Below are 26,038 nucleotides of genomic sequence, written 5' to 3' on the forward strand. Positions count from 1 at the left end.
ATCTCTGGTACCATAGATGGTCCCCTGAACACCACCAAAAGAGATCTCTGAGCACAGAATCAAGAATTCTGAATTCAGAAGTGTTCAGTGCCCCCCCAGCCAAAAAAAGGTTTCTCTAAGTTGAAGAAGGTTGTATATGCCCTTACTAATCTGACTAAATTAAATTCTAATGAATGATATCTTTCTATATTTAGAATGTTTGTCATTAAACACAAAGCTCAAAAATATTATTAGGGAATCAGGTGCTTTTCGTTATATTTTTGCCTTTTCTTGTGCCGCTGTTGTTGCAATGACTGGAAAGTAAAATCTTGATTTTTCAGATACTTGAAAAGTGTTCTTAATTTTGAAAGGATTCACACAAATAGGCATGGCTGTGTTGTTCACATCGAAATTTAAGAATTTTGTTTTTGCCAAACCTGGCTTATTCCTGACTATGCTCTCAGGGTGCTGAGATAGATTAGATTAGATTAGATTAGATTAGATTAGATTAGATTAGATTAGATGGATGGATGGATGGATGGATGGATGGATGGATGGATGGATAGATTAGTAGTGGATAGATAGATAGAAAGAGAGAGAAAAAGAAAGAAAGAAAGAAAGGAAGGAAGGAAGGAAGGAAGGAAGGAAGGAAGGAAGGAAGGAAGGAAGGAAGAAAGAAAGAAAGAAAGAAAGAAAGAAAGAAAGAAAGAAAGAAAGAAAGAAAGAAAGAAAGAAAGAAAGAAAGAAAGAAAGAAAGAAAGAAAGAAAAAGAAAAGAAAGAAAAAGACAGATAGAAAGATGGAGGTGTGAGGTAAGTGCCCTACTGTACTCTTTGCTCCATTCCCACTTTTTTGGGTTGTGTTGCTTTGCTGGTTCAGTGCTTCATGCTTGGCCAGGCTGCTCACAAGTGGTCTTATGCCTCTGGTTGCAATGTTTTCATGTATTCTTTGTAGGTCACACTGGTCTAGTTCTGGTGCTTATGCACACTACGGATCGTACTTCCTGTACTCACTAGGGATAATACTTCCTGGCAATGGTATTTGTACATTTTTTCAGTTGTACTCTTTAGTCCTGATATTTGGACACAAGTGACTCTTATGTAGCCAGAAATTGTTTTTAGCATCAAGGACAACAATCAGAGATTACAGGTGCAAGTGGCAGAACTCATGAGAAGGCACTCATCACTATGGATGGAACTTGGTAATTTTTATCATGCAAGGCATGTGCTCTAAGCCATTGAGCTATCTCCTAGGCTTTTTATCTTCTTTGTGCTCTTTAAACATTTTATTTCAGGATGGAAGTGGTGTCAAAGGATGTGGCTCAATGGTAGAAGTTCCTTTCCTATAGGTGTGAAGAAGTCATGTGTGTGATTCCTGGTACCAATTCACTTGCCTGGTGTGATTCCTATAGCACTGCTGATGGAATCCCAGTGCCAAACAAATTGTGTGATCTTTGACAAATTTAGTCAGGCCTGTATGAGCACCTAGCCAAGGTTGCTATATTCTGCTTAATAGCACACACAAGTGTGCAAGCACTATAACCAAGGGTGCAGTCCCTACAGTTCACAGGAACAATAAAGAGAAAGATGAAAAGTCCATTTCAAAATGAATGAGCATTTACATATTTGTAAATGGTATTTCAAAATTTAAAAAGTTTCGACACTGTATTACCAGGTATAATTTTTACATCTAAAAATATATAATTTTGGCAAATAATGTGAATTTATAATAAATAATGTGTTTGCCTTTTTAAATTATAAATTTGAAACATACATAACTTTATATCATATATGTCTACTATTTCACAGCAGTACAAACACATTGCAGAAAAATGATGCAGTACTTAGGATAAGTTATTATTTAAAAGTGTAAACTTCTGGGCCCGGAGAGATAGCACAGCGGCGTTTGCCTTGCAAGCAGCCAATCCAGGACCAAAGGTGGTTGGTTCGAATCCCGGTGTCCCATATGGTCCCCCGTGCCTGCCAGGAGCTATTTCTGAGCAGACAGCCAGGAGTAACCCCTGAGCACTGCTGGGTGTGGCCCAAAAACCAAAAACCAAAAAAAAAAAGTGTAAACTTTTATAAGTAATGCCAAGTAATTTAGTTTTGTGAGTATTGTTTCTTATTTCCAAATGCTGAAATGTTGGTTATTTGGAAGCTCTGCTTGTTTTAGACTCATTCTGCATAATTGACATGTCATTTGTGTTACCGTGCTAAGCATTGTCTTGAGCTCTTTCTCATATCTTATTTAAATTACACAACAGTTATGAAGAAGTTTTAATGTTTCTGCTTTCTACGAGGAGAAATTAAAGCTTAAAAAACTTGTTCAATGGGGCCGGCGAGGTGGCGCTAGAGGTAACGTGTCTGCCTTGCAAGCGCTAGTCAAGGAAAGTACCACAATTCGATCCCCCGGCGTCCCATATGGTTCCCCCAAGCCAGGGGCAATTTCTGAGTGCGTAGCCAGGAGTAACCCCTGAGCATCAAAAGGGTGTGGCCCGAAAAACAAAACAAAACAAAAAAAAACTTGTTCAAGGTTTTTTCTAGTTAATTAAGAATAGAGGAGCTGAGCAGTGGTGCAGTGGCAGGACATTTGCCTTGCATGCAGCTGACCTAGGATGGACTGTGGTTTGATCCCCTGGCATCCCATATGGTCCCCCATGCCAGGAGCGAATTTTGAGTGCAGAGCCAGGAGTAACCCCTGAACATCATTGGGTGTGACTCAACCCCCCCTCCTCCAAATGGAGATATGCTTGAGACATAGACCTTTTCTGACATCAAAATATCAAGTTCTGGGCGGGAGAGATAGCACAGTGGCATTTGCCTTGCAAACAGCCTATCCAGGACCTAAGGTGGTTGGTTCAAATCCCAGCGTCCCATATGGTCCCCTGTGCCTGCCAGGAGCTATTTCTGAGCAGACAGCCAGGAGTAACCCCTGAGCACCGCCGGGTGTGGCCCAAAAAACAAAACAAAACAAAACAAAATATCAAGTTCTCCCACCCACCACCACCCCACCTCACCACCACAAAAATAAAAAAAGAAAAAGGGAAGAAAATTTCAAGTTCATATAATTTCAGAATGTCTATTTAAAACAAGTTGTTCTGGGCCATGGATGTGGCCTTGCACACATTAGGCTCAGTTCCATTCCTGTGACCACAAAAAAAAAAAAAAACCCAAATTATTCACTTAGAAAATAGAAATAAGTATGCTAGTCTAGGCGCTGGAGAGATAGCATGGAGGTAAGGCATTTGCCTTGCATGCAGAAGGATGGTGGTTTGAATCCCGGCATCTCATATGGTCCCCCGAGCCTGAGCATGAAGCCAGGAGTAAACCCTGAATACTGCTGGATGTAACCCAAAAACCAAAAAAATAAAAATAAAAATAAAAAAGTATGTTAGTCTAGCTATTGTTAAAATTTATTGTTATAAGTAAATACAAAGGAGAATGGCTTTGTATCATTTCTGAAATAATTTTAAGATACACATAGATACAAATGTTCACTGAGTGATGGACTAGGAACCATAAGGATTTGATTGTGCTTTTTTGGTTTTGAGTTTTGTGATGTTTAAGGATCACTAATGGTATTAATCTGGAAATGTATTGCTTAAATTAGTAGTCAGCAGCTTCATGTAAATGTATTTCAATTTTTCTATGTAGCTTTTAAAATTTATTTAAAATTAAATAGACTTCAAGTCAGTTCATTAGTTGTGCAAGGAATATTTTCAAGTGCTCATTTATCATATATGGCTTAATAGCTATTGTGTTGTACAGCTATAACCATTTTTGTTATCACAAAACATTCTATTTCCACAGCACTTGTCTAAAATATCAAATGTTAATGTGTAGGGGTCAGACAATCAGTTCTTTGATATTTTATGTTTATTATGTTAATTTTAGGATATATTGATTTATGCCCTTTTTCTGCCCTCATTTCCACTTTTTCTCCATCTCTAAAGTAAAATTGCAAATAAATTATTTATACCAGCAAATTAAAATTACTCACTGAGAATTTATTGTAATTTTGAAATAATTAGGGAAATGATTCAGTTTCACTGTACCAAGGTTAATATAACCTTTAAATCCTTGGCTTCTTAAGTGTTGAATTGAGTGTTAATGAGTAATCTATTAACTACCATTGTGACAGCATATTTTAAACTGTATTTTTTAATTTGGTAAATCTGTTCTGCATTGCACTTAGAAATAAATGTCTTTTGAAATAAATGTGACTTTTGATGAATCTAAGTGGCTTTTAGTGATCACCAAGAAGGAAAGGTCCTATTGCAATTTTTACAAGAGCATTTTATTCTCTATATTAGCTGTTTGTCATAACCAAGACTATCTTATACTAAAGTTAAACCTTTTCTAATATTAGGCTGTAACTGCTAAAATGATATTTTACTAGTGATTACTTTTTAAATTAAACCAATATATTAAGCCATAAAGTGACTTGAGTGGTTGTAAATAAAATGCTATAATAATGAAGAGTTTTAATTACAGTCCCTTGAGCGAACATAGAATTCATAGTTCTTACTGTGTTCAGTCATCCCCCCAAAGTTCTTTGAATCTAAAAAAGAGGGGCAGAGCTTTGGCTTTTAGAATCATTTGAACAAATTCCATGGCTGTTCTCCCAGTTAGTGAATTTTCACTGCGTTTGCAGCAAGCTAATTGCTTCTGCTAATAAATAATCTAAAATCGATGCTGACAGCAGTTAATTGGCACAGAGATTTTATTCTGTAAAGCTCTTGGCTAACGACCTTCTTTAAATTAATAGCATTAAGTGCTATGAGGAAATAAATCTGAGGAATTGCCTGTCATTTGCTTGTCATGTCTAATAACTTCCAATAATGATGGCTGATAGATTTTTGCACATTCCATTATTGAAGTTGGTGCATGTAATTATTCTCCTCATTATATGTAAACAATTAGCAATATTTGGTATTTCCTTGCAGTAAAGCTGTTAAATATAAGTAACACATTAGAGGTTAGAAGCCATTTTAAAATCTGGATTTTAATTATGTGAATGTAGTATAAGTCTTTTATACTATCTGGATATTTTATATGCTGTTTATTTTAAGCTTTCAAGTTAAATCCTTTTGAATAGGACTTATAAAAGTAAGTAGAATGTATGTTTTAAAATGTGACTGTTTATGGAAGTTTTTGTTCACAGCTTGAAGAGGTCATGGAAACTGAAACTTATAAGACAGCTAAATTAATTCTTGAAAGGTTTGATCCAGACTCAAAGAAAACAAAGGTAGGCTGTGATAACATTTCTTTTTAAAACTAAATCATACATTGTGATTAATTACTGTAATAATACTATTGTAATTGACAGGAGTTTGAGCCCCCGTCTGCTGGAGCAGCTGTACCTGCAAGACCTGGACAAGGTAAATAACTTTGTAGAAACTGCTGCTGCTGTTGGAAAGATCCAAGTGAGTTCAAAAAGTGTGACAGGGGTGTGTAAAAACCTCTGTAGAATGCTTTTATGCTAATTTATATACCACAAATTGGCATATGACTTGGAGTGAATGCAGTGTTTATTTTGATTTATTTATGGCTTTTGGGGGATGGGTGGGGGAGAGTTCACACCCTGAGATTAGCAGGGCAATGTCTCTAACTGCTGTACTATCTCTTTGGCCTCTATTTCATTTTGATTTTATAGAAACACATTAAAGAGTTTTTTTACTAGCTTCTGAGATTAAATATGTAATCAATTTTAGTCAGTTGAAATTTAGATAACTAACATACTAATCTTTTTTAATCTTTTGTTTTTTTGGGCCACACCCAGTGACGCTCAGAGGTTATTCCTGGCTATATGCTCAGAAATTGCTCCTGGCTCAGGGGACCATTTGGGACACTGGGTATCGAATCTAGGTCTGTCCTGGGTCAGCTGCATGCAAGGCAAATGCCCTACCATTGTGCTATCACTCTGGCCCTAGATAACTAATGTTTTATAAGACTTTCTCCATTCAGTATTTCTGAAAATATCTGTTATTAATAAAGTTTTTTGGACCTGAGCCATAGTATAGCTGGTAGAGAACTTGCCTTGCATGTGGCCAATCCAGGTTTGATTTCTGGCATTCTATATGGTCTCCTGAGTGTAGAGTCAGGAATAACCTCTAGCACCTCTGGATGTGGCCCAAAATTCAAAACATTTTTTATAGTTTTATGATTTATTATTGAGGTTTATTATGAGGATTTTAAAGTGTTTTCTAGAGTAAACCATTTAGGAAGAGAATAAAATAATTTTAAAATGAGAAAAATCAAAATTATTGATATTGACTCTTTGAAATTGAATTGCCAGATTATTAGACACATCATTATATTATTAAACTTATGTAATTTTTTTGTGTGTTTTGTGTGTGTATATATATTTTTTATTTTTATTTTTTATTTTGCCACACTAGACAACACTCAAGGTTTATTTCTGGCTCTGTGCTCAGGGCTTACTCCTGGTAGGGCTGATGAGATATATATATATATAGTGCTAGAGAGTTAATCTGTGTCAGCCATGTGCAAGGCAAGCCCCTTATTCACTTTGTTTACTCTGGTTCTGATATGACATACATTTTAATAAAGGCATTATTTTATTAAAATTAAAATAATTTACCTCTCTCTTTCCCTAAAATTAAAAGATTTTAAATTAAAATTTAAAAATTATTATTTAAAAAGTTTTGTTAAAACATGATTTACAAAGTTATTCATAGTTGAATTTTAGACATATAATGTTCTAGCCCACTAGTTCCATCCCCAGTGTCAAACTCCCTCCATCAAAGGTTCCTTTGCATATCTCTCCTTCCCAGCCTGTCATCTTCACAGTTTAAAGTTTATTTGTTAAATTTTGGGTCTTTGGCCTGAGAGATAGTACAGCAAGAAGGGTGTTTCCTTAAATTCTACCTTATGTCTCTTTTCTGTTCCAGTATTTTGTTCATATTTAGTTGTCATGTCTTCTTTGGTTGCTTCCAGAATGGTGAGACAAATTTTCTGACTCACTTTTATTCTTGATAATCTTATAGTTTAGTCCTGACTCTTATTTATTTATTTATTTATTTATTTGTTTATTTATTTATGCTTACACTCAGTGATGCTCAGGGGTTTCCCTTGGCTTTGAACTCAAGACTTACTTCTGGTGGTGACTGGGAATCATATGGGATGCCAAGGATCTAACTTTGGTAGGCTGAATGCAAGGCAAGCTCTCTATCCACTTTATTATATTGCTCCAGCTCCAGCCTTAACTACTTTTAATAAGGAATTTTTATTAGAGTATGTAAATCTTAGAAAATTAGTGTAATTTTATTATACATACTCTGGGGCAATCAGTGGCAACTCAGGAATTGGCCAAGTGCTGCAGGATTGTGCATGGTTCTGAGCATCAGGTTCAATAGAACCTAGACTACATGGTGTCTGCAGAGGTGCTGCCTTTTCTGTCTCTGCAGTTCACTTTGCCTCTTTCCTTAGCTCTACTCTGGTCTCCAAAAGGGGGAAATATTAAGAGAACAATTGAATATGAAACTGAAACATAGGGATTATCTAGGCTATGGATATAAATTTAGGTTTCACCAGTATGTGGATACTATCACGAGATCGAGTAAGATTAATGAAGGATGCAAATGGAGAAGTAAAGGACTAAGGGCCTCACCTCAGGATACTCTAAGATGTTATAGGCAGTGAAGAGGAATAAGTAAAAGAAACTAAGAAGTGATCAGTGAGATATAAAACCCAGGAGAGTGGAGAGTCCTCTAAGAAGTAACAGTATTTCAAGACAGTGTTCATCTGTGATAAATAACTCCTGGCAAGTAATTTGAGAGTTGAATATTTATTTTAGCAAGGTAGTGCCATATATAGTATTTAGTTTTAGTTGTTTTTGTTTTGTTTTGTTTTGTTTGTTTTTGGTGCTCAAGAGTTACTCCTGGCTCTGAGCTCAGAAATCGCTCCTGGCAGGCTCCGGGAACCATTTGGGATGCCGGGATTCAAATCAACATTAGTCCTGAGTTGGCTGCTTGTAAAGCAAACGCCCTACCACTGTGCTATTTCTCCCTTGTTTTATTTTTTTTTTTTTTGCTTTTTGTTTTAAGAGAAAACCTCAAGTACTAGGAATCCACTTACCAAAGGAAATGAAAAGTTTCTTTGGTGAAAACTAAAATAAAGGACACAAGGAAATGGAAACATATTCACTGTTCATGGATTGAAAGAATTATATCATTAAGAAGAGCATCCTATTAAATAAATTCAACATAATCCCCATTAAAATTCAATGACATTCTTCAAGAACATAAAATACTTGTGAAATTTGTATGGAACCATAAAACTCCCAGAGTAGCCAAGTAGTTAAAAAACAAAAAAACGTACACTTTGTGACTTGATATTACAACACAACATGAATCAAAAATGTATGGCATAGAACAAATGACAAGCTCTGAACAATAAAACAGAATTGAGGACTTGGAGGTAAACCTTCAGATGTATGGATAGTTATTTATAATGAAAGGACTAGCTGCAAGGAAAGCATCCTTAAAGTAAGTGGTGCTGGGAAAACTGATTAGCCTAATACAAAGAAATGAAACTAGATATCTATCTCATACCATGCACAAAGGCTAATTCAAAGTGAATTAAGACCTTGATATTTGACATATACCCCTAAAACATATTGAGGAAAAAATAGGCAGAGGAGACTTCAGTGGGCTAAGCAGAAAGAAACCACTGGAATTATATCCAACTAAAATATTTCTATATGATGAAAGAAATGATGACGAAAATAAAGAGACATCCTGCTGAATGGGAGAAAATGTCTTCATCTACACATCTGATAGTGTTGTTACCCAATATTTAACAAGCATTCTCAATGCCCACTACCACCAAAAGTTGAATCCCATCAAAAAATGAAGAGAGTAGTTCAAAAAAATGCATAAACCCTTCCTTGAAGATGGCCATTGATACATTCTTTTTGTACTTTTGTGCATATAACTTCATCTCTACTAATGACGTGGATAAGAGAAAACTCGAGTCTATCCTGCCATATCTGTGTTCACTGTAGTGCTTGGATGAAAACCAAGCACCCAGCAATGGATAGATAAAACTATGGTATATAATCACTGTAGAATATTACTCAGCTTTGAGAAAAGTCGAAGTCTTACCTTTCACTTCATCTTGGATGGAACTGGACAGTGTCATGCTAAGTCAGAAGGAAAGAGAATTTGAGAAAATAAGTCCGAAAGAATAGAGACAAGTAATAGATGATTTTTATGTGATATATAAAGAAACAAAATGAGGGAACAGACTAATGTAAAAACTTTGAATTCCTGCTGACAGAACTGAGAACCGAGGCTGCCAGTGATATTAGCGGGGTAGGGAGGAGGAGTCTTTGGGCAGTCCTGGAGATATTAGTACTCTGTTGGTGAGTGTTGTAAAGTGTCATTGTAAGCATAAAACAATAATACTATTTAATCTATTAGATATACCAATAAAAATTAGAAAGTAAAAGCAAAATAGGAAGGTTTAAGCAAACAGGTACAAAATAAAAAAAGTTAAAAGAACAGTAAGAGTATGCAACAGAAAGTTTGTTTCTACAAAGACTTGAAAATAAATATGACTTAAATTATAGTCTTATCTTTTACCAAAAGTTTGCAGGCCCCTTTAACAGTTAATAATTGATTGATGCTCTCCTTGGAGATCAGAATAATGATAAAGTAATTACCTATAAAGGTACATGGTGTGTGTGTGAGAGAGATACTTAAAATTGAGGAGAATGTGATGGTTCTTAATGGCAAGGCTTAAGACTAGGTTATGACCATAGAATTAAATGTTATTAGTTTGGAAATTGAATGAATTATGGGAGAATAAAGAGCTGAAAATAAATTGAGAAGTGAAAATAAGTTATGAGAGCTGAAAATAAATCTGTAACAAAATCTCCTATATTTGCTTTAAAACAAAGCCACTGCTACTTTCATTTTTACTTTTGTACATGATACTTTATCTCTACTAATAAGTTGAGCAAAAGAAAAGTCAATTGTATCCTGCCACGGCTAAATTTGAAATCAATAAATATAACATAAAAATTTAATAGCTCTGTCAAATGGATTACAACTTCTTATTTAAGTAGGTTTTAAGAGTTTACTCATTTTTATGACATGTATGGAAAATTAATGTAATCTTAATAATTTTTATCTTGGTAGAAAATTTAATGGTACTTCATATTTTGCTGTTGGGGACATATATTCAATTAAGAAAATCTGGTAACATCTTAGAAAATTGGATGCTGCCTGATGATACCCAGATATACTTATCTTAATTCAGGGACCACTTAGGCTAACATGGTACTAAGATCAAGCTGCCAAGAGACAGAAAGTAGTCCTGAAAACAACTCTGCTATCTTGTCCTGGACACATAATAACATTTAAATTAAGGTAAAGGACATAGACTTATTGGTACCCCTTTGTTCGAAGGCAAATCAAAGAATTCTGGACTTATTTTAAAACTGTCTACATGCAAGAAAGACATTTCTATCTATCCCAATCCATTTTTTGGTATTTAGCTTAAACACCACCATTAACATGAATTCTTTCTTCATCCCACCATTGAGGTCAGTCTTCCTGTTTGAATCCTCTATAGCAGGGGTCTTCAAACTACGGCCCACGGGCCACATATTGTATTTATTCCCATTTTGTTTCTTCACTTCTAAATAAGATATATGCAGTGTGCATAGAAATTTGTTCATAATTTTTTTTACTATAATCTGGCCCTCCAATAGTCTGAAGGACAGTGAACTGGCCCCCTGTTTAAAAAGTTTGAGGACCCCTGCTCTATAGCATATTGTTGGTTCATTAAAATGACTCTGACTTTGTATTGGGCTATTTCTTTGTATAACCCTTTATTGTTTTTGCTTTTTACCTCTGTATAAAAGGCTGAATCACCTTCAATAATATTCATAGTCGTTGCAGAGTAAATGTATTAAAGAACTATAAAGAAAAATCTGTTTTTAATTTGAAGAACAGAACCACAAAAAATTCTAAGATTAGCAACTTAAATTTTTTGCTTGATTACAGCTTTTTGTGCAATCTTTTGAATTTAGGCTGGAATTCCTAGAGTTTCAGCCAACACATAATCAACTGATTAGTCTTAATTTCATCTGTAACATAGTTACCCTTGCATATAGCAATATATAAGTTCTGGAGATGAAGGAGGTCATTCTTCAGCTTATCATATATATATATATATATAAAATCTAAGCTGGGTGATATTCAATTGAAAATTTTATACTGAAATGAAGGAGGGAAGGGGCCGGGCGGTGGCGCTAAAGGTAAGGTGCCTGCCTTGCCTGCGCTAGCCTTGGACGGACCGCGGTTCGATCCCCCGGTGTCCCATATGGTCCCCCAAGCCAGGAGCAACTTCTGAGCACATAGCCAGGAGTAACCCCTGAGCGTTACCGGGTGTGGCCCAAAAACCAAAAAAAAAAAAAAAAAAAAAAAAAAAAGAAATGAAGGAGGGAAGTTTATTCCCTAGACATTTGTTAAATTTTCATTCTACGAACATCCTGTAACTTTAAAAATGCATTTCTTTTCTATTAGTTCTTGATTGAAAATAAAATGTACAAATAAGCACTGTTAATATAGTAAGGATTATTTAAAAGTCACAAATGACAATGTATTATATAGTTTTATTTTTAATTTTTTTAGCTTTTTAATTTTTTTAATAATATATTTAAGCACTCTGGTTACAAACATGCTTGTAGTTAGGTTTCAGTAATAAAGAGAACAACTCCTTCACCAGTATAACATTTCCACCACCAATGCCCTCCAACTCCCTCCTTCCCCATCCCCTGTCTCTACTTCTTTGTAGTTGGGTTTCTGTCATCGAATGTCTCCAGAACAGGCATTCTGTTTCTCACTATCATTGTCATGGTAGTTGTTTGTGCAATTATTTCTCTAACTGCGCTCACCACTTCTTGAAGTAAACTTCTTCATGCCATGGATTGGTCCTCTGGCCCACATCTCTTTTGTCTCTGGGTATTATTATCATACTCTTTTATTTTTCTTAAATCCCACTGATGAGTGAGACTCTTCTGTGTCTATCTCTCCCTCTGACTCAGCATAATAGCACTATACATTTTAATAGCAGTTTTCTATAAAACTAGTTTGGGAAAGAACTCTTCAGGTCTATTGATATGCAAGTCAAGAATTAACAACTGGGGCTGGAGAGATAGCTTGGAGATAGGGCATTTGCCTTGCATGCAGAAGGACAGTGGTTCAAATCCTGGCATCCCATATGGTCCTCCAAGCCTGCCAGGAGTAACCCCTGAGCGCTGCCAGATGTGACCCAAAAACCAAAAAAAAAAAAAAAAAAAACCAAACAAAAAAGGAAGTAACAACTTTGTAGCTTGAGGGACTACAAGTAGTGTCTTGTATATGAGCGAGGGATATTATGAAGGATTTCTTATACAAAACTTGGGGGTTGAAACTATATAACCTAGCAAAATGGAAAGCCACTAGCAGACTTTCGTTTTAGAACACCTGTTAATTTCTTTATTTGGTAATGGAGAAAAAATATAGTTTGAAGAGAGAAAGCAAAGCTGAAGAAGATATGGAGTGAGATTAGGATAGCATCTAATGTTGTAAAAAGATAGGGGCCCTTCTTAGATAAAGCTCTGTTTAAATAGTTGAAAAACAGAATTAAGAGATATTTTACATTTACATGGAGAAGACTTTATGACAATTAGATCTGGAATGTGGAATGGGAGAGATCAAGATAACCCTTAGGTTTGGGGCTTATGCATTAGATACCAGTGTTGTAAGCAAGGTAAGGTAGAGAAGAATTAATGTAGTGAGTATGTATAATAGATAGGAATTTACTTATGAATATGTTGAGTGGAAATTATATTCATATGGTATAGTCCAAATGTAGTTGATTACTTGTATGAAACTCAGAAAAGGGTTGAGATTAGATAGGAACAGATTAAGAATAATTGTATCTATAGGTAATAGTATTAGACTATGTGAAATTGCCTAGGGAAAGAAAATAGAGTAAGAGGAACTATGGAAGAACCCTTTAATTTTCAGATGTTAGATGGGGTTGGGAAGAGGAGCCCAGGAAAAAGACAGATGGAATGATCAGAGTTAAGAGCAGAATTAAATTGATATCTTAGAAGTTGAAGTGAGGGAGGCTGGCATTCACTGTCAGAGTCTGTAAAGGGTAAAGTAAGTAGAAGATAAATGAGGCCATTGCATTTGACAGATTGTATATCACAGTAAGGACATTGTTGTCATAAAAACTTAGATTTGAATCCTGCCTCTATCTCTTTAATTTATTGTGAGACTTTTGGCAAATTACTTAGATTCTGAGCTTTGGTTTCTCTTGTTAAGAAGGATAGGATAGGAGTTAAGATAAGAGTTATCTCCCAGTTGGAGTTGGTCTAAATAGTAGATGAAATTAGGAAGCTCATGGAGTTCTTGGTAGATAACAAATAGGGTTTTGATAAGGAGAAGCAGCTATGATTATAGCAACAATGGTGGTGGTGAAAGTTTGTTGCTATGTTGGGCCAGAATGATAATACAGTAGATAGGGTGTTTGCCTTGCATGCTGCTGACTAGGTTTGATCTCTAGCATCCCATATGGTTCCCTAAGCACCAAAATGCTTGATCTCTGACTATAGCCTGGAGTAAGCCCTGATCACCACTAGTGTGACACCCCCCCCCCCCCAAGAAAAAACATAAAACCACAAAAGCCAAAAATGAAGGGTTGGCATCCAAAACAATTCTACTTTCAGTGGTGGGCTATGCTGTAGAAGAAAGAAAAAAAAAATCAAATTGCATTAGTTAAGGAGTTGGGGTCAGAAAGTCTTGCCTCTCTAGGAAGAAAGGGGTTACAGAATAATTTTTTAATTTTTTAATTAAACCATTGATGTATTGAAAAAATACTTTAAGTAGAGAAATAGGATGAATGCAGAATGAGAGACAAAGAAAAGAAAATTCATGCATTGAGGCAGACTAGACTGGGTGTGTGTGAGGAGGTTGAATGGAAACTGAGGACATTGGTGCGTTGGTAGCTGGAAACATACAGTGCACTGGTGAAGGGATGGGTTTGAAACATTGTAGACTGAAACACATTTATGAATGGCTTTATAACTGTGATTAATTTAAAAATTTTGGGGTTTTGATTTTTGGCTACACTTGCTGATGCTCAGGGGTTACTCCTGACTCTGCACTGACAAACCATTTCTGGTGGTACTCAAGGAACCATATGGGATGCTGGGGATTGAACCCAGGTTGGCTGTGTGCAAAGCAAGCACCCTACCTACTGTACTGTTGCTCTGGTCCTCAATTAAAAAAATTTTTTTTAAATAAAGGATCTCTGTATAAGATATAGGGATGATCGGGGCCAGAGCTGTGGTGCAGAGGTAGGTTGTTTGCCTTGCACGCACTTGATCTAGGACAGACCTCAGTTCAATCCCTGGTGTCCCATATGGTCCCCCTAGACAGGAGTGATTTCCTAGTGGATAGCCAGGAATAACCCCTGAGTGTCACTGGGTATGGCCCCAAAACCCACCCCCCCCAAAAAAAAGGGGTAGGGATGATGAAAATTTTGAAAAAGGAAAATATATGAATAATGGTTTTTATTATTGATTATTTAAAGGAACCACTTAATAGACCTGAATGTATGTTTAAAAATATAATTAAATAATTGAATCACTCCTAAAGATAGAATCCTATGAATCACCAACCATATTTAATAATTATGTTTATCAAGAGCCAAATGAGAGGCTGGAGCAATAGGAATTGCTATTGAATAGGAATTCAATACCAGGAATTGAACCAGAGTTGGGGTTGATAGAATTGAAAGACCTTGCATGAACTCATACTATCTCCCCAGCTCATCCATAATATAGTTTTCTTTACTTTATTTTTTTATTTTTATTGTGGTCAAAATGAATTGCAAATTTTTCACAGTAATATTTAAGGCACATAGTGACGATGAATGAAGGGCATTCTCACCACCAGTGTTTTCCTCCCTCCATCCCTGTTCCCAGCATGCATCCCACATCTCCCTCCTTTACCCCCCATAATGCTAGTGTAACTGTTTTCCACTTGTTTAGCTTATTGTAGATTGGGTATCTATTCTGTTGTCATTGACTTTGGCTTTGGTGTTCGTCTGATCATTTTTTATTTCCACTAAATGTGCATATGACTGTCTGGTCTATACTTGCAGGTAAGGCACTTGTTTTGCATGGGCTGATCTGGGTTTGATCCTAACACTGCATATGGTTCCCTAAGTACCACCAGGTGTAGTCCCTGTGCACAGAGCCAAGAGTACTGCCTGTATGAGCTCTGAACATCCCCTCACAAGTGAAAGTTGACTATAAATTTAAGTCTACATATCCTTATGTGAGTCATTTGTAGGCGTAAATAAAACTTCTTAATTATTAAAATCTTAATTACTGAAAAATTTCTGGGAACTAGAAGTAGTCACACTAATTCATAGTTCAAAAAAATCTTTTGTGCTAGGAAAAATAAGAGTGTAGTCTGAAGTTCTTCCAGTACTCATTATTTTAAAGAAATTTTAAAATAGAATGCACAAAATGCCTTTTACTTCATGTGAAGGAACTGTTGGTATCATCTAGGATGAAAACCAAGACCTCTTAACTCCGATATTAACCTCCTGCTATAGCTTAATATGAAAACAGAAAAAACTTTATAAAAACATTGGTATTTGAAAATTTGATAAATTAACGTGTGTATTTGTGTTATAGAACATTCAGCATAAGAATAATTAGTATTTTGTTGCAGTGCTAGGACCATACATGGTGATATTGGAGATGCTGGCTGCACATGTAATGCATGTGTTCTTCCATTTGAACCACATGCCTGACCTCTCAGGAATGATTTACTAGCAGACTAGAGTTCTAGGCTTAAGTTTGTACATAGACCATGAACTTACACATTTAAACAAGGTAGCAAATATATTTAAGAAAGCCTTTAATTTATAAATTAGTATCTATATTTAATAGTTGCTTTAAAAATCCTATATTGCCTATGATTTATCGTAACCCCAAGGACCTTTAGATATTGCTTACTTCTTCTAATTTATTAAATCTGTGTTCTCTCTAACTCCTTTGTTGATTACCTTGTTTAGTCTTTACGTATTCTCATTATGGGAAACTAAATTGAGAGATGTCATGAACTTGGAAAATGCTTATCTAAACAGTATGGAGCTAAAATTTAAATCTAGACAGGAGGATCACAGAATTTCTGATTTTTAACCACTCTGATGTTTTATCTTGTTTTTTTTTTTTTTTTTTTTTTTGGGGGGGGGTATTTTTTTGTTTTGTTTTGTTTCGGTTTTTTGGTTATTGGGTCACAACTGCCAGTGCTCAGGGGCTACTCCTGGCTATCAGAAATCACTACTTGGCAGGCTCCAGGGACCATATGGGATGCCGGGATTTGAACCACTGTTCTTCTGCATGCAAGGCAAATGCCCTACCTTCATGCCATCTCTCTGGACTCATATTTTATTATTTTTAATGGTTTTTTTATGTTTTATTATTTTAAACTTTTTTTTTTTAACTTGTTTTTCATCCTGGCTTACTAAGCAGTACTCAAGGGTTTTGGAGGTGGCTCCCAGTGATTCTCAGTCTGCAGGACCTGTAAGTCAGTACAGGAACCTGGGACAAAGCTGCTCAAGCTCTGTAGTACTGAAGGATTACTGGAGTCATACTTGGTGGTATTTGAGTGCCACCAGGGCCATACTTATTAGTCCTTGGAGTTTGGGGAGGAATATGCCAGAGATTGAGCCAGGGTTGGGATTGATCAACTTGGAACTCTCTTCATTAACCCTAATGCTTATACTATTTCCCCATCTCACCCACAATGTGTTTTTTAACCTTATTTTAAAACTCTAGTTACTTTTGAGTGACATGAAAAAGATTTAGATATGCTTTTACTTGGTAAGTTTGATTTTATGAACTTATTAGTTGGTCACTTATAAGGATGTTAATATATCCTTTAGTCAAGAGCTGATCTTATGGGATATTTCTGATACTTGAACAAATTGAGATAGAATGGTTGGTGTATCTTTTGGTGAATGTTTTCCTAAAATCTTATGAGAGTTATTATGATAGAGAAATGCAGGTGTCTTAAAGTCGATAAATCTTAGATTTTGGTTGGGGGGAGCTCCTAAGAGATAGTCAGGTAGCTAAGGGATGACTTCCCATGATTGTTGGCCAACCTGACTGGTGGTACAATGTGATAGTGCATAGATGCAGTGTTACATGAGCTCTGTGGTATCAGGGATTACCCAGGGGTCACCCAGGCCACCTTAGAGTGCTAAGGCATCTCCAGGGTTGTACTTTGACAGTGCATGGGGGACCACGTTATACCAGAGATCTAATCAGAGTTTTGCCTTTATGCAAAGCCTATTATGCCTTTTGCCCCTGTACCATCTCTCTGGCCCCATTCTAAGCTATTTAAAAAGAATAGAATTTAATACTTTACAAGATAGAGATTTGGTATCAGATCATTAGTTATTTTGAACTACGGATGAATTTGGCTTATTCCTTTTGTGATTTCTTCCCTTTGCCTAAGTTAAATTTGGAAATTAGTAAATTATCTTTTTTTAATGGAATGCTAGACTTGTTCTTTGCTAGTTGCAGGCCTCCCCTTTTTATATTAGGAGATGAGTGATGTTAAAGAATGCTTCAGTTAATTTCTTCATGGTATACTACATTCAGAGGAATCAATCTCACGTCTTCAGGAAGTAAAATAATATAATTTCACTTAATCTAGTTTATTATATGTTAAACTTATTTATCTGGAAGAGTTAAACTTTATCTAGTTCATAATATTTGTTGTCTGGTTTTGTTTATTGTTTTTATTTATTTGCTTCCTGGGATAAAACCCAGGGCTGCATATGTGAAAAGCATGCTCTCTACCACTGAGCTACATTTCTTGCCCCAAAGTTCAAGTGATCAGTTCTGAATCTCACTGATCTCAGTACCTTTTGCAAATTTTAATGACTTTTCTAATGTGTAGTGGTATTATTAATCTATTAAGGTGTTCTTTTAAATTAAAAGATAATTAAGTGAGATAATTTGCAAAGGATATCAAGATAAATAGATTTATCCACATAAAATCTGAAATTGATATATATTTCTTGGTAAATAGCAAAATTTAAAGACATCCATTTATGTATTGAAGACATGCTTGTAATTTATTATAGTAATTTGGTTAGAGACTAAATACTAGTGGAAAATTATTTGGTTTCCATAATTATTTCTGTGACATTTGAAAATGACTGTACAAAACCTCTATTTTCTGGGATAATAGATTTAGCAAATATGGACTAGCAAATATCTTATTTACTGTTCTATATTTACAGATGAAGAAACTACTCTAAGCTCAACACATGATGTCATGTAGCTACAACTAAGATTCTAACCTTACTACCAGAGCTCTAGCTAATGTTTTTTTTTTTTTTTTTTTTTTTTTTGGTTTTTGGTTTTTGGGCCACACCTGGTAACGCTCAGGGGTTACTCCTGGCTTGGGGGACCATATGGGACACCGGGGGATCGAACCGCGGTCCGTCCAAGGCTAGCGCAGGCAAGGCAGGCACCTTACCTTTAGCGCCACCGCCCGGCCCTAGCTAATGTTCTTGATTAGAATCTTGAATACAAAATTGTAGTATATTGAGAATTTGATTCTAGAGCTGAAATTTATATTGTAATGAAATTTAAAAAAAATTATTTAAACACTGTGGCTACAAGGTTGTTAATGTTTTTTTCCCCACAGATACAAAGTTGTTCATGAATGAGTTTCAGTCATAAAATTGCAATGAAATTTTAAATGAAATCTTTTTAGGTTTTAAATAGTCCATATGTCAAGTATTTGCTTCTGGGTTTGTGCATTTTCTTTTAATCATTTATGCCAATTAAAATTAGCTTCTATAAGTTTAACATACTATTTTAAAATTATTGATAAGTTAATATGATATGTATAATTAAAAATGCTTTTATTTTGAAGTTTATCTCTAACATTTATGTGATGGGAATGATGTGATTTAATTTTGCACTGTCATGTAGGTAATCACAAAACTTTTTGTTGAAGGGTCATATAGTAAATGGTCTCGGTTGCAATTATTCAACTCTTGTAAAGCAGCTACAGACAATATGTAAACAAAAGAGAGTAGCTATGTTTCAGTGTGTCTGGAACATTTGCCAAACCCTGTTATGGCAGAATCTTATACTTTCTTGTGACAAGAAGATAAGTTTTATTTATGATAAATAAATCATAAATAAATAAATAAATAAATAAATAAAGTTTTGCTGCTCAAAAACTTTACAGAGTAAAGTTTTTCTTTGTTGAGTGAATTGGCAAAACTATATTCCCCAATAGAACCCCAAAGAGTGTTACCAAAACAAAACAAAACAAAACAAAAAAAAAAACATAAAACCACAGTGTAAAGGAGAATCTGACTGGAATCTAATAAGGAAGAATACCCTCTGGAGCCTGTAGATAGCTCAAGGGACCCGAGCATATGCTTTGTGTGCAAGTGTCAAAGGTTTGATCCTAAGCACCTGGTTCTCCACGCATCTCTGGGTGTGGCACAAAAATGGAAGAAGGAAAAAAATGAAGAATACTTTTTAGCATGTCTGACTACTTAGATTAATTCTGTTATACAGTATTTGGTCACTGCAGATTATTTTTAGCATTAGGCTATCTTATAAATAAAATCAGTTTGAAATTTTTACTCAAATTTTGGTAAGCTTTATTTTAAATCAGAATTACTGTAAATAGACATGGCACATAATTGGGTAATTTTATTTTAAGTTTATTTTGAGAAATGTTGTCAGTAGAGTGAAATCAAGGCTTGTAGTGTATAGGTTTAGAATTGGAGTACTCTGGGATTGACAGTTTTCAAAGTTAAATTTATGGATTTTTTTTTGGAGGGAGCCACACCTCGTGGTGTTCAGGGGTTACTCCTGGCTTTGTGCTCTGAAATAACTCCTGGCAAGCTTGGGACCACATGGGATGCCGGGAAATCAAACCCAGGTCAGCCGCATGCAAGGCAAACGCCCTACCTGTCGTGTGCGATTGCTTCACCCCTCTATGGAGGTTTTTTTTTTTTTTTTTTTTGGTTTTTGGGCCACACCCGGCGGTGCTCAGGGGTTACTCCTGGCTGTCTGCTCAGAAATAGCTCCTGGCAGGCACGGGACCATATGGGACACCGAGATTTGAACCAACCACCTTTGGTCCTGGATCGGCTGCTTGCAAGGCAAATGCTGCTGTGCTGTCTCTCCGGGCCCCTCTATGGAGTTCTTAATGCAAACACATTTGTTCCTACAAATGCTTTATGGTGTCACAAAATTTTTTAAATTCTAAGTTATTTTTGATATTGGTTAATGTATATTGGATGTTAAAATTTAAGGTAATCTTATTTTCAGAGATTCGTCAACGAACTGCTGCTCAAAGAAATCTTTCTCCAGCACCAGCAAGCTCTAGCCTGGGCCCTGCTCCTCAAGGTCCGGTATCTCCTGGACCACCAAAAGACTCTTCAGCTCCTGGTGGACCCCCAGAAAGATCTGCGACTCCAGGTCTGTCATCAAGCGTGATACCAAGACGTCTCGGATCCCCTGCTACTTCAGTACCTGGAATGGGTAAACAGAGCACTTAATGTTATTTACAGTTTATATTGTTTTCTCTGGTTACCAATAAAATGGGCCATTTTCAGACAGCAAGGAAATGGCATTTCATTTGGAAATAGCAGAGCAGTTATCTGATTAAGCAAGAGTTCCATATTCAATTAGCCATAACTCTTTACAGCTGGCACCTTGTGATACTGAAACCTATTTCTTGAGCTCATTTAGCTGTTATAGCTTCTTTGTTTAAATGGCAATAAAACTTTGTTGTATTCTGTAGTCAACAGTGTAGCATATCTTTTTATGTTCAATTTTAGAAGGACTCCAGATTTATACAAATTGCTGGTAGAACACTTCTGGAATATAGTTGTGTTTTTTTGCTAAAACCTTTGCATTTATTTTTAAACATGAAATTAACATTTCCCCCCCCCCGAAATTAACATTTTTATACATAATACATAATACAGAATATTACTCTGTAGTAATAGTTTGGTTAAAATGGATAGGTAGATATTTTTTCTAAATTTAAACCATATCACCCTAAGATATCCTGATAGATGTTTTAGTATAAAGTCCTATTAAATTAACATACTTCTTTTAATAATATTTTATTTTGCCTTTTTTCCCATCTTTTATTTTCTTCTTCATTTTGTGGGGCCACATTCAGCAGATTCAGGGTTTAGTAATCAGGGTTTGATTCCAGCAGTGTTCAGGTGAATATATAGTACTGGGGAGTCAAATCAGGCCTCCTGTTTGCAAAGCATTTACTCTATCCAATGAGCTATCTATCTGGCCCCTGGGTACTTTTTCTGCAGTATGATAAATCTCTAGAGGATGATCCCGTTTTGGAGTGTAATAGATTATATTACCATATAGCTTTTCCTTGGGATGTAATTGGAACATGAAAGTCATGTATTCTAACTGAAAACTTTTTTGGGGTTTTTGTTTTGGGATTACTCCTGGCTCTGTGCTCAGAAATTACTTCTGACAGGCTCAGGGGACTATATGGAATATGGGGAATTGAACCTAGGTTGGACGCTTGTAAGGCTCCAGCCTTAGCAGATTACTTTTTAGTCATAGATTTACATGTCTTTTTTTTTTTTTTTTTTTTTTGCTTTTTGGGCCACACCCTTTGACACTCGAGTTACTCCTGGCTATGCACTCAGAAATCACTCTTGGCTTGGAGGATCATATGGGACTCTGGGGGATTGAACCTCAATCCTTTCTAGGTCAGTGCGTGCAAGGCAAATGCCCTACCGCTGTGCTATTGCTCCGGTCCCTCAATGTCATATTCTTGAATATTAAAGAAAATTGTGTAATTTTAGCATATTATAATTTAGATTACTTTGGTTTTCTTGATTAATTGCTCACATATAATTTAAAATGATTTTGAGGTAAGTCATAGGTGTATCATGTATTCAGGACATTTATGCAGTGAAGTCAAGCAATATTAATACTGTTGTTACAGTAGATTTTTGCCTTGCTTTCTTTCAGAAAATGGAGCATAAGATTATAGAAAGCTAAACTATTCATTTATAAACAAAGCTGACTACAAAAGAAATATATACAAATCATAATTTTAAATAGCGATTGAAAAAGTCTTTTAACTTATTTCTTAGTAATCTTATTTAGAAAATATGCAAGTGTTGAATGAATCCCATAAAGTAAAGGGAGAGTAGTATGTAACCCTGGCTGGAATACATGTGACTCCATAATGGAGCATGCCATTATTGAAATAATACTTTTAAATATAACATAAGGATATCACAACAGCATGTATTTTGTGAAATTGATAAAGCAAATGTATTAAAATTTATTCATCTTAAATTTTTTACCTGGCTGAAGTTTATTAAATTATGTAACATAATGAGCAGTGTATTATATAGTTAAGATAGAGTTATAATGAGGTTGGAGCGGTGGCGTGGAGCAATAAGATGTCTGCCTTGCTGGCGCTAGCCTAGGATGGACCGCAGTTTGATCCTCTGGTGTCCCATTTGGTCCCCCAAGCCAGGAGCGATTTCTGAGCACATAGCCAGGAGTAACCCTTGAGTGTCAACAGGTGCCCCCCCCCCAAAAAAAAAGTTATAGAGAAAATATAAAATAAAACATTTTACTAAAGTTTTAAGTACAAAACTAGTTGTACTTTCCAGAATGAGTTAAGTGACTTCTTTTTTTTTTATTTTTTATTTTTTTTGGTTTTTGGGCCACACCCGGCATTGTTCAGGGGTTACTCCTGGCTGTCTGCTCAGAAATAGCTCCTGGCAGGCACGGGGACCATATGGGACACTGGGATTCGAACCAACCACCTTTGGTCCTGGTTCGGCTGCTTGCAAGGCAAACACCACTGTGCTATCTCTCCGGGCCCGAGTTAAGTGATTTCTTACAGAGAAAATTAATAATTCATTTTTCATTATGCCATATTTATGGAAGAGAATCTATTTAATGTGTATTACCACAGGGCTCCCATATGTTTGAATATTAATAACCAGCAGGTACTTGATAATTTGCCAAGCTGGTAAAAATGACCAGTATTCCTATAATGATTGCTCTTGATATTTTTGTATTTATTATAGTTATTTGTAATAGCATGCATATAAGATGTATTATTTTTAAAAGGGGTTTAAGCTTTTTTTTGGAGGGGGTTTAAGTTATTTTTAAAGAAATAAATTGCTTCATGTATCTATATTTCCTTTATGGACAGTATCCATTGTAAGTATGTAAGAAGTAAAATTTTCCAGTCAAAGTTAAGTTTGAATTAAATGCTTGTATTTATATTCAGGTTTTTGTTTGTTTTTTTGTTTTGTTTTGGTTTGGTTTTGGGCAACACTCTGTGACGCTCAGGGGTTACTCCTGGCTATGAGTTCAGAAGTCGCTCCTTGCTTAGGGGACCATATGGGACGTCAGGGGATCAAACTATGATCCGCCCTAGGTTAGTGCATGCAAGGCAAAGGCCCTACCGCTTGCACCACCACTCTGGCGGTGAAAATTTCATATTTTCTCATGAGATTGTTATTACTACTGGTAAAATAGTTAACTGATCTGATAAAAATCTAAAAAATTCTTTTACTAAGAGTATCAAAAAATTGTCTTAGAACATAAATTTTAAATTAAATTTAACATTTTAATTTAACTAGCTATGTGGTATCAGTTGAGCCTAGTAGTGCTGGGGATCATAAGGGTCACTTCAGCACTGTTAAGAGGTCTTTAGGGCTCTGTACAAGAGTGCTTGGCAAGCTATGTGGTGCCAGGGATTCAATTTAGCTTCTTTTACAAGCAAGGCTTATTCCCCTGACCTTTGCACTATCTCCCTGGCCTCTAGTTATTACTTCTTTAAGCAAGAATTTTAAATCTTAGAACATAAATCTTCTTTCCTAATTGCTGTGGCAAAGACTCTCAATGCTATGCTGAAAAATAGTGGTGAATGGATGACGTCTTGTTGCTGATCTTAGAGAAGACTTGTTTTTCCAATGAACATGATATTAGCATTTAATATGTTACCCCCCATTCTCTAGCTCCATTTTGTTAGTTTATATCATATAGGGATATTGCATTTTTGTCAGACTTTTTCTGTATTTATTGATATAAACATAGGATTATATTTCCTTTTATTGATATGGTATATCATGTTAATGTGTGTATTGAACTATCCTTGCATCCCTGTAATAAATACTTTCATCTTGACATATGATCATGAACAGTATGTTAATCTATTATGATCATCAGGATATTGGTCTCTAATTTTTTTTTTCTTTTTGGGGGTGATATTTCTTTGTTTTTGTATTAGGTTTATTGTTAGCTTCAAAGACACTTTTTTGTTTCTTCAGTTACTTTTGAGACCTTGAGAAGAATTGGTATTGGGTCCTCTTTGAAGGTTTCCTAAACCTGTGTGGACCGTTTTTTTTTATCTTGTTTGTAATTGGTCTGTTCCAGGGTGTTTTTTTTTAATTTTTTCTTTATTCAATGAATCTGGTTTTATAATTAATTATAGTGTGTGATCTTTATTTTGTTTTGAACTCTGAGTTCAAAACAAAATTTATTCTTTTTTTTTTTTTTTTTTTTGGTGGGGTAGGGGAGTTAGAGATCCCAAGTAATGCCTGGGTACCCAAGGGTTAATTCTGGTGATATGCTAAGCAAGGCTGGCCAGGAACTAGCTATGTGGTATCAGATGAGCCTAGCAGTGCTGGGGGTCACAAGGGTCACCCCAGCACTGTTAAGAGCTCTATAGGGCTCTGTACAACAGTTCTCGGCAGGCTAGTCGTGCCAGGGTTTCAATTCAGCTTCTTTTATAAGCAAGGCATATTCCCCTGACCTTTGCATTATCTTCCTAGCCTTTAGTTATTACTTCTTTAAGCAAGACTTTTCCTTTCTTTCTTTTTGGAACCTCTGTTATAGAAATGTTGCTCTTGATGTTGTTCTATAAATCTTACATTTTGTCCTACAATAATACTTTTTCCTTGGGCCAACGAGGTACTACAGGGTAAAGGCCACTTGCTTTACATGCTGCCAATCTTGGTTTGATCCCTAGCACTGCCTTTTCCTGCAGCCCTGCAGGCCCCTGAGCATTGCCAGGTACAGCCTTAGATGCCCTTCATCTCTGTCAAGTGTGATCCTTAAGAACCTCAAGTACCTTGCATCACAGGATCAAGTTAGTATTACATTCTTAGTCTCTAGCTTCTAACCTTCTAACCTTGTTGGCCAAGAATCACTTGGATTGGCCCTTATTTATCTGCTTTTTGGAGGGTGGATTTAGGCAGTGTTCAGGGAACGTGGAAATCAGGCTTCTTTTCTCTAAACCCTTTGAGATTCTTGGTCAATTGGGCTTGAGATTTCAATATGAAGACACAAGAATATGATGTTCAGGTACCTGGGACCTGGCCACATCTGGAACTCCTAAGAATTGTATTCAATATTAGTCATGGACTATATGGTGCTAGGGATCAAGACAAGGCAAGTGGTCAGGCAATTGCCTTGGATGCATCTTAACCTCTGTGCTATTTCTCTTGTCCCTATTTTTTGATTTCCACTATGTTTTCTTTGAGCTACTGATTTGATCTTTGACTAATCTCATTCTGCTGTTGACTCCCTTTAATTAATTTTTTTCAGTTTGGAATTTTCTCATTGTTTTCTTTATTTCAATAAATATTATTAGGATTATTGCTTCATGGAAGACTTTGGAATTCTTGTCTGGTTTTTATCTTCATCCACAAATATAGGTGAATTTCTATATTTCTTTACAATGTCTGGTGCTGTGTGAGGTTATGTATGAGGATCCATTTTTGCACAGGTCTTTGAAACAATTGAGAGCTTATCATCACAAATTCCAAATAGCGACTGATTCTGAGTTTTTATAGTTATGATCATACTGGGAATTTGTGGTCATAAATGCCCTACAGTAACTTTAGAATCAAGGTCTAGAGAGCCAGTACTTTAACATACCAAGAACTCAC

The 26,038-nt window shown here is 35.8% G+C and overlaps 1 protein-coding gene across 1 annotated transcript in view; it reads left to right on the forward strand.

The window, feature by feature from the left end:
* LNPK (lunapark, ER junction formation factor) overlaps positions 1-26,038 on the forward strand; it is a 90,440-nt gene that overhangs the window by 44,538 nt on the left and 19,864 nt on the right. Inside the window, exons 7-9 of the mRNA XM_049773450.1 lie at positions 5,142-5,225; positions 5,307-5,358; positions 20,397-20,609. Coding sequence (XP_049629407.1) covers positions 5,142-5,225; positions 5,307-5,358; positions 20,397-20,609 — 349 coding nt within the window. The remainder of the gene's footprint in view (positions 1-5,141; positions 5,226-5,306; positions 5,359-20,396; positions 20,610-26,038) is intronic.

Source organism: Suncus etruscus, chromosome 5 (genome assembly GCF_024139225.1).
Source record: "Suncus etruscus isolate mSunEtr1 chromosome 5, mSunEtr1.pri.cur, whole genome shotgun sequence".
Lineage (NCBI taxonomy): Eukaryota > Metazoa > Chordata > Mammalia > Eulipotyphla > Soricidae > Suncus > Suncus etruscus.